Source organism: Tympanuchus pallidicinctus, unplaced genomic scaffold (genome assembly GCF_026119805.1).
Source record: "Tympanuchus pallidicinctus isolate F22 unplaced genomic scaffold, pur_lepc_1.0 scaffold5, whole genome shotgun sequence".
NCBI lineage: Eukaryota > Metazoa > Chordata > Aves > Galliformes > Phasianidae > Tympanuchus > Tympanuchus pallidicinctus.
In genome coordinates this window covers 5649699-5659731 of record NW_026294769.1, presented here as the reverse complement: position 1 = coordinate 5659731, position 10033 = coordinate 5649699, and the positions used below count along the sequence as shown (strand labels likewise).

At 40.5% G+C, this 10033-nt stretch overlaps 1 protein-coding gene across 2 annotated transcripts in view; it reads right to left on the bottom strand.

Moving 5' to 3' along the window:
• Positions 1 to 255: 255 nt before the first annotated feature.
• Positions 256 to 10033, bottom strand: part of ANKH (ANKH inorganic pyrophosphate transport regulator) — a 118919-nt gene continuing 109141 nt past the window's right edge. For both annotated transcript variants that reach the window (XM_052704054.1, XM_052704053.1), the window contains exon 12: positions 256 to 9078. In XM_052704054.1, coding sequence (XP_052560014.1) covers positions 8962 to 9078 — 117 coding nt within the window. In that variant the 3' untranslated portion in view covers positions 256 to 8961. The remainder of the gene's footprint in view (positions 9079 to 10033) is intronic.

The following is a 10033-nucleotide window of genomic DNA, read 5'->3' as shown; positions in this document are numbered from 1 at the left end:
TTTTCCCCTGACTCTCTTCCCCAAATCCTCTGGGAGGGGCAGTGAGCAAATGGCTGTGTGGTGCTGAGCTGCTGCCAGGTTAAACCACAACACAAGTCAAGATCTTACAGTTGGCAGCATCGTGCTCATAATTCAAAAACAATTTCAGTGTTGGATTAATTTCTCACCAGGAGGCATATTCCGATTATTCCACATGAGAAGAGTGCTTTAAACCATGTCAGCTTGCAGGAATTAATAACACGGAAGCAATCAGAATCATATGCAAACTTGTTAGAACTTTACTTAAAGTAATTAGAATATGAAAGCTGTTGGACAATATTGGAGCACAGATCTCCCCCCCTCCTAAAAGAAAGCATAGATCATTCTTTTTAACAATGCAAAAACATACATCTCTGTTAAATACATAAACAACACTCAATTTTTAATGCAACACGTACTTTTATACTTTCGACCTCAGCAGTCATTGAAAAAATGTACAAAGTTTTACCTTCATTGGTTTCTTTAGAGGTTACAGAAAACCCACATGTTCAAAGCAAAGCAAAACATTCATTAAAAAACTAACGGGTAGCTTTAGGTGTACAACTTCAAGAAAACGACACTTCTTTCGAGAGAAATCAATTGGAATTCTACAAAAGTATGGCAGAAAATGATGCATGAGGTAACATTTCTTTTAAAATCTAGGATCCCTGTACTGTAGTTCCAAATAGGGCTCTGACTTGACACCTACAGTCCTTGGAAAATTGACTTGTTTAAATAGTCAAGGATTGCTATTAGGCATACTGCTTTGCATAAAGATAGCTTTATCCTGAAAGACACTGAAAGAATCTGAATCCGATAGTGAAAGATACTCTGAAACAAATGAATAGCAAAGTGATACCTCTGAGGTGAAATAACCATTTGTTCTAAAATAACAGAAATGAACAAAAAATCAGCTTTTTCCTTATGGAAAGGTAACCTTAACACCAGTGCAAACACAGCATTCCCTAAAGGTGCCCAGCTATTACTTACAAGCCTACTGAGAACAGAACAAGTCCTTGTCCTGCAGAATGCTCTCTGGACAGAGGCCCTCAAACATCCTCCTGCTCCCTCCCAGGAAAGCCTTCAGATGCTGTGCTGCCCTTTCTTAGGATGCTGCTTCAAGACACTATTCCCCACTCTCATTTTTTAAAAGTATTTCCACTAAACTAAAAACAAGTCAATTTTAGAGAACCCAAAGGCACAATTAGAACATGCAAATATGAGTTCAGTATTTATAGGCATTTCTGTGGTGCTGTTCCCTGCAGTATCCAAGCATTTTTCACCAGCATCAGTGAATTCTACCCTTAGAACACCTTTTGGAGATTGGAGAACCTGCTATCCTTGTTGTTACTACTTTACAGATGATGTACAGTGTGGTCAAAGCCATCCTGAACCTCTGCTCTAAAACCAATAATTTCTGGAGAGCATTTCTATGCAATTTAGCCCTCCTCCATGATGATCCCTGCTGCGGAGACAAAACAGTTCTCATCTGCTGCTTTTTCCTTTGGGTTGTGCTCAGCCTTAGAGTTCATTCTAGAACTACCTTGTGGCTGGCCGTTGCTCAACTATGTCAAGATGGAGAGAGTGGGACGCGTGAAGCTTCCTTCTTTCTCTACTGCAAAAAGTGTGACAAAGTTTGGTGTTTTTTGTATTTCTAGCATTGCAAAGTTCAGGTTTATCTGATGTCAGCAGTGCTGCCTGGAAACCTTCATAGGTGAGTGAACCTCTCGTTAAAGATGATGAATGAGGGAGTTGCACCATTAAACACATTTCATCTATGCCACCAAGCAGAACAGACTCCTGGTCCCCAGTTGGGATTTCTGCAGCCTGTGGTATTAAGATTCTCTGCCAGTGTCACAGCATAAAGAAACACCATATGCAGCATCAGAGGACCTGACGGTGACTGCAGTCCCAGCCACAAGTCCATCAATAAAAGGCAAAGTCTATTTTCCCTCTCTCAGAAGAGCCAGCTCTAGGGAAGATTGCTGCCCCCAGCTTGCTCATATTGGTGGAATGACAAACGATCAGGTTTTGTCCTAAAGAGACTCTGTGTTTCGAGTCACCTCCCACTTGGCAGGCAAGCCCTGGGGACCCATGGCCACACTAGAATACCCAACCAAACAGTGCCCTGGGTGCTTGGCTTCAAGAAAATGGAGGCAGAAGCAACAAAAGCAGATCTAAAGTTGCAGTAGTAGTGGGGGCCAGTGTTCTGAATGAGTGACACCACCCGAGCTCAACTGCCTTTATGGTGGTGGTGGGAGCTTCTGTCCCATTGACAAAAACAGAGGTTGAATTCTGCATCTTGTGCATTTGCTTTGTAATAATGTATGGTGTTTTATGGGTAGATTTTTATTAAAAACAAGGTAAGCAAAGTGCACTTTGAACTGCATTATTGAAAGAGTGATTAATTTTAAAAAGCTTGTTGACATCCTCTATAAAAATGCATACGAACCTTCATTTTTTTTACAGGTTTTGCTTTTGCAACATTGTAGCATTTGCAAGGTTTGTAGATAAAATCAGTTGATGTAAGTAACCTTATGGCCTGTAGCCTCCTAATTGTTTCATTACAGCTTAGGAAGGACATTGTGTTCACTGTAACAGGACGCAAAGCCAGAGTTGCATTCGTACTGTCTTAGAGCAAACTACAAAGCTGAGCATGCTAGTTCAGGCTCTGCTGCTTTCTGCATGTGTACTCACACTCTGCTTTCCATCCAGGCAGGATATTCATTCAAAGCTGATGCTTTTTTTTTCCAATTTTTTTGTTTGTGTTTTGGTGGAATTAAGGATATAGCTGTCACTTCAATTTTAAAATACATCCTTTCCTAAGAGGGTATTTATATGCTCTCATTTGTAGACAGGCCAAGCTGTTTTATTACATAAATTAAGTATTATTTTGCATTATGTTGATTACAGTTATCAGAAAGGATAGCTTTTTTTATAGTGATGAATGATGCACATGAAAAGAGGGAGTTTCTTGCTGGTTGCAGGCTTTTGTACTTAGAGAGTTAACTGTAAAAGTGCAGTGCAGTTCTCACATATTTTGTCTGCATATACAATAGCTGATTTTTGCTTTGCCCTCATTGTAGGGCTCCCACAGGGTGGGAGGGTGCTTACAGCTGGCCCTGAAATATGAAAGTTTTGTCATCTGCAAAAGAATCTGTGAAGCTCAGATTTTGGCTTAAATATCTGCATTGTTGAGCCCTAGCAGGCACCATCTCTCAGCCCTGAAACCCTAAAAAAAGCCCAAACAGTCTTAAGATGACAGGACTATCCTAACTATCCTAGGTTGCAGAGAACAATTTAGGTCAGATGGAGATGGCAGGTATTTATCTATGTAATCCCAAAGCAGGGCCAGTTTAGACATCAATGAGGTTGCACAAGTCCAACTGAATTTTAAACTTAACAGATTCTTGCTATCAATCAGCCTCTCCAACTCTTCAGGCTATATTTTAGTTTTCATCTACACAAAGTCCTGTGCTTCCCAGTGCTTCAAACAGTGCACTGCTGCAGGGCTGCAGGGCCCTGGAAGAGTTGGGCCTGATGCTCAGAAATCACCAGAAGGTCAAAAAAAATGGCTTGAGTGAAGTAGTGAATTTGAATCAATTCTTTGAATTCTTGATTTTAAATAAAGAACATCCCCCAGTTCCTTCTATTTCTTGACTCCTTTTCAGCTTAGCAAATGAAAAGCAAAAAGCAGTTCATCAAAAAAAGTTTTGTTTTAAGCTACTTTTTAAAGACTACATTACTTGACATTCAGCATGAAGACTACATTTTCTTTCTCAAAATGCCAGCAGACGAAATAAACCTAGCAAGAGACTTCAGAAGAAAATAAAGAAATGTCTGATGAGGAGTGACAATATCTAGTAATCATACAATGCCAAGGAGGAATCTGGCAATGACTGTGCACTGCTTTCCAAAGCAAATCCACACAAGCTGCCCCGAAATCACTCGTGAGCCACGGCTCCCTAAGCACTCCACTTCATCCCCCTGCTCTGCTGCTCACTGCACCTGAGCTCACGGCTGATCTAATGTAGGTGCCTCACTTCATGCTGTGCATCAGCAGTCAACAACAAGGCATGCTGCACGCTGCTGAGAAGCCAAGAAGTGCCCATGGTGCTGGTGCTGCCTGGGGAACATGCAGCCCTTCAGTGGGCCCTCGCCGTGGCCTGCAAACATGGCGGTCTGCACATGCATATGGCGAACTTGGTACTTGGGAAATGCCAGTTTGATATCAAAGCTCTGTAATTCACCCTTTGTTACTCTGTTTAACTTTGTTCAACTAAAGCTCGTGTCATTTGCCCAGTTACTGCCAGTTAGAATCAGCAGGCGATGTAAAGTCTCCTCTTTGCACACCACAGAGCCCACATATTGGTTCATTTCTGCTTGAATACCTTTCTGAGATGTTTTCATGCTCGTCTCTCTGATGACTCCTCAGAAACCCAAATACTCAAAGCTGTGTCTCATTTACACATCACTTCTCACCCTTCAGTTCCACTCCAGCGCAGTTAACAGGAGAATGGCAGAGCCATTTCTGCTCTCTGTTAACTGACTTCCACCCCATGATGCTGTCTTTAGGCTGGCTATGCCACATCCATAAGCTTTTCCATGTTCCCCACTTCTCTCCAGCTTTCCAGATCTAAATCCCGCTTTTTCTTACTGGTATCACATCTGACGAAAGGTCGTTCTAATTATTTGTTTATGTAGCTTTAAACTGCAATTCTTCACACAACCTATTCCCTCTTTAAGATCTTATTTATACTTTGCTCCAGCAAACTACGTACAGCCAGCAGTAAAAATGTATGCATAAAATTGTTACATACACACTCGTATATACATACCCTTACATATATATATATTCATCTATTTATGCATGGCTTTCAGACACACCAATGGCTACAGGACCAGCACTCAGGTATCCCCAGCCACTGTCCCACTGATCACACCATGCCCACACTGCAGTGAGAGGCCATAGCGTGTCGCTGCCCTCCTGCTCGCATGCCATCCCGCGCTGCCTACGCCTCGTGGCCTCCCCAAGCATCCGAGGCGTCCTTTCACCCTTCCCTTTAAGCACGAGGCGCCAGCCCACAAAAAAAGAACTCTCTCCCTCAAAAGGCTCGTCTGTGTGCTGTGGCCTGCCCTGAATACACTGCATTCAGCAGCTCGCCCTCCATCTCCAGCCACTGTCTATCTGTCTGCAGCAGTTCGGTACAACCCGACCGAGAGCCAGATATAAATCTCTCCCATTCAAAGGAAATATTTAGCAGCAAAATGAGTAGGAAACAAAAGACTTCTCTGTTACTCACCCATCCTCTTGCCCAGCATAACTCTCACTCTCGACCGCGTGACTGTGTAAGAGGGATGGGACACACAGAGCCTGCCTCACCAGGGCCATGGCCTGGTAAGCATGTGGGGGAGATAAAAAATAGGTGTTTTCCAACTCCTGTTGGGTCTGTGAAAGGAAAACTCAGACAATTAACACAACCTTAAACGTATTAAAAGCCTAGGAACATTAATTCAGAATCTACCAGTGTCCCTTCGACTTCCTGCTGTGTGGTATGTTCCTTCATGGTCTAAAACGTAAGATATAGGAGGCAGATCAACTTTTTTCCTCTTTTTATTGCAACTTCATTGATATCATTCAGTTATTCTCAAGAAAGTATCGGAAGGCTGAATCTTCCATGAACTCAGTGAGATGATGGTGCTCTGTCTCTCCCTCTCAAAAGAGACAACAGATTTCTATTACTTCAAAATGTATCGCACAGATAGAGATGTCATGAGCAACACCACAAAGGAGACAGCATTCATCAAAATTCAAGATCCCTTTGTGCGGGAAGAAGCCAACACGTTCACGAGGGCCTGCTCAGCAGAGACACTTGGGTGGGTAATGACTGCACCCATTCAGAGGGATTCGGTCGAGCTGGACGTGGCGGCACACGCCCTTGGTCCAAAGGCAGCCCAGTTGGACACACCATCAAATGGGGCTCAGATTGTCACTGAAGCCCTTGAAGATGTCACCAGATGGAGTTCTGGGTGCTGCTGTGGCACGTGGAGCTCCTTGTGGACCTGCCATCAGGTTGAGCATGCTAATATGAGAGAGCATCTGCTGAGACACCAAGCTCCCATATGGAGATACGTGTTGCAGATACATCAGCAGATTAGGTAAACCCAGCAGTGTAAAAAATACACAACGCACAGGAAATGGGTATCAGTGTTATGCATGAGTCCTTACAAAACCTTGTGAGTACTTGCCTCCAGCCACTCCATTGCTTTTTTCTTTTTTTTTTTTGAAATAAAGGAATATAACTTCCCACAGAAGAATTGACTTTTACAATACCATTAGTTTCACTCTATATGACCAATAACTTACTCTTTGATGATTGTTCAGTTTTCTATCTAAAACAAAAGACTCAGTGCTTCAACTAATCTGTTTTCAAATTCTTACTTTTTGGTGCAGTGATTACCTTGAACCCTACATCTGCCATGCTCAAAATTCCTCAAAAATACGTTATTTGAATTTCATTCAAGTATCAAAAGAAATACTACACACAAATAATTTAGTGTTTTATCCTCACAGTTCCTGAAAAACTGCGTGTTGTGGATTTGGATACAAATGCACAGGAGGAATCAAAACTACAGGAACAGAGAAGTCTTTAACTGGCCGCTGTGATCCGTAACAGTCTATATGCATGTTACATACATATGACTGTTTGAGAGTATTCATGAATGCATATGTGTACAGTCTCCATACTGCGCAAAGTTCATTTGTCTGAGGACATTTCTCTTTGTCTTTTTAAAAAATCTCCTATAGTAAACAATGAGAACAACCTTGTGGTGGCACTGAAAACGCGTGGCTACTAGGTTTAATCTTATCCTTTACTGCCACCACTAAGCAACCACAAACTGATTTTTCAAGTCTGTCGTTGAACAAAATCACTTCTAAGTCTTCTCTTACTGCATCTGTACATATAACAAATTTGTACAAATGTCTAAAATAAAATTCATTGATACAATGCCTTTCATTCTAGCTACACCTGGTTACTAGTCAACTCGGTAATGTTTTAGAGCCATTTTTAGCTGAACTTGGAAAAATAAAAAATGCATTGTCGCTTAAAATAAAAGTACATAATATACAATATATATATTTATACACATGTGTATGTATATACACACATATATTGATATAACATTTTGAAGTAATGGCTAATTCTGGTCAACTTTCTGAGTGCTGGGACTACCTGGCAAATAATCTAGAAACTGATGTTGTCCACAATTAAATAATCATTTCCACAACTTACAAAAATATATTTTTACTAAACAAAGTTTAAATTAACTGGTTTGCAGATATACCATGTAGGATAACTGTATCCAGAATCAGAATCTGGCACAGCTACAAATGAAAGAACCCAAGTTACTACAAACTGGACACAGGAACGCTGCCCCGCAGCCGAACACAGAACAGCACAGCAATAGAAGCTGCTCCCGCAGCCATCATCAGTGGCACCCAAAACCATCTCTGGTTCAGTAACCTTTTACATAGGCTTCATTTCCACTTGACAAGGACCGACCATCCAACCCCACGCTCTACTGTTTAAGGCTCAATTAAACTGCACAGTGCCTGTCTTGTTTGCAAAGTGCAACTTGCTGGTTTGAGCAGCTTTCCACTTCCATGACACTGTTAGGAGCTAACAAGTGATCATGGTCCCTAAATGAGGACTTGGAGGATTACCAGTACTTGAGCTTCACCATACTGATTCTGATCTACTGCATAGGTAAATATATCATAGCAAAACATACATATATGTATATATATATATACTTATATATATATACATCTGTGTGTGAGCATGTGTACATCACCAAATTAAGAATTTCATGGAGCTATGTGTAGTAATGTGACACAGCATGGTATCCTGCACAAATTACCTATATTTTTTCTTTCAATATATAGACACCAGAAATAAAAGTAGAGCAAATCAAAGTTAAATCAGTGGACAAGAACTTTGGTAAAGCTTGTCAATTTTTATTTTTTTTATTCAAATACAGTCAAATTATATCAGCTGCTATCACCCTCTTCACAAGAGGAAAGTGCATGTTTTTTATTTTTCCTAAAGAAAACTATATGAGGTGATGCTTAGCTATTCAAATAGATTCTGAATTAAATGCTTACATTTTTCAAAAGATTTCTGTCTTTCAGATGGAATGAAAACTAAACAGAGTTCTTGTCCTGTGTGTATTTTATTTATCGTATGCATATATATATAAATATATATACATGTATGTCTCTGTGTGTGTATATACACATCCACACACTTTTAACAGGAGAGAGGAACCTGTTTTTCCCCATATGGAGACTTACACGTTCCTCCCTGTATCGTACCCTGTGCAGTACAAGCTCTAGTGATGAGGCCAAACAAAAAGATATAGTTCACCATAGTATATTAGTTTATGTAGCAAAGTCATTTTCAAGCAAGTAAAATAAAGCTCTGTATTCCAAACTTCTTTTCCTTAACATTTCTCATAAAGAAAAGGAAGGAAAAGGAAAGAGGGGAGGGAGTAGGATTATGGCAGTAGCACTGAGCCAGTGGCACTCGTGTGTGTGCACACGGGCACACGCACACAGCAGGGCTTTGGTTGACAAATGCAGATTGTCCAGAGAAGATGGATGCATAAGTAAGGAAGACTCTACAGTGATGCAATTGTATCTTTTATGTTTGCATGGAGTGAGAAAACAAATTCAATTGAAAAAGAAAAAGCAAAGACCTCTTTTTAGGTCCCTCATCAGTGTGAGCATACTCAGTATGCTAGAGAATTTATTTGAAACCTTTTAAATCAAGGCCTCTTTATTACAAAAATAAAAACAAACAAACAAAAAAGTATGAGAGACGACAAGATGCTGAAGTGTCACTCCAATCGTCCCTGTAGAGAACAATTGCATCCCATTTCTTATTCATTCTCTTCTCTCATTTCTACGATGTCTGTCATTTCCTCCGTGTGGGGTATGTCGGTCATGGCAGAGTCTTCACCTTCTGCAGATGTTTCATTCTCATTCCGCTTCTTTTTCTGGATTGAAACAACCACTCATAAATATGCAAATATGTTGTTTGTGAACTCAGCCCTACAAACTTTGGGTACTGGGAGAAGCAAGGTAGAAATAATACATTTGTTAGGGTATGTAAAAAAGAGCTGCAATATTTGTGTCATATTCACGGCTTGCCTCTAGCAAGTTGTCGTAATATAGAAGATTTTCATAAACTTTTGGGACTCAGCTTTCACCTTTCTAACATAAATGCAATAATGCATTTCTTATGCTAACAGACATCCAAGACGAGCGTCACTGTGATCGGAGGGAAGAAAGCATCTGGAATCTTTTACATCATGGACATTTTATTATTTAAAAAAAAAAAAAAAAAAGCAAATAACATATTTATGAAGATAGGTTGCTCTAGGGAGAAATCTGAATTTCTCAAATGTCAAACTTCAATAATTTTTAAGATGTAAGCATTCTGGCTTTTCTTGGTGTTGCTGACTGACTGTGAGCCCCCACCCCACCAAAGCCTAGTAATATTTGAGTGTTTTTGGACAGCAGGAGCGGGAGAGCATTCAAGAGTCCTATGATTCATCCAGGATGTCCTGGATTAGTAAAGCTAAGAAGTATTCAGCCCCACTAAAAACAAATTGAAGCATCTGTTCCTTATTATCCATTTCTCAGCAGGCTGACTGGTCTTTACTGAAAACACTTGTAATGCTGACAAAAATACTCCCATAGGTATTACTGATTCAGCTGAGTTTAGGCATATCAGAATTTCAGTATTTCAGAGGTGTCTACACAAGTCTTGATTTGCAGATCTCAAGTACTGAACACTTTAGGTGAAAACAAGTTGATCCATACAGCTACTAGTTGGCTCTGCCACTGTCACAGTGGCTGTGGAGATGATGGTGTCAGTTACATGCCAATTCTGGTAAGGGAATAAATTAGCTCGGCGCAGCAATTACTATTACTGCCTGCAAAAAAAAG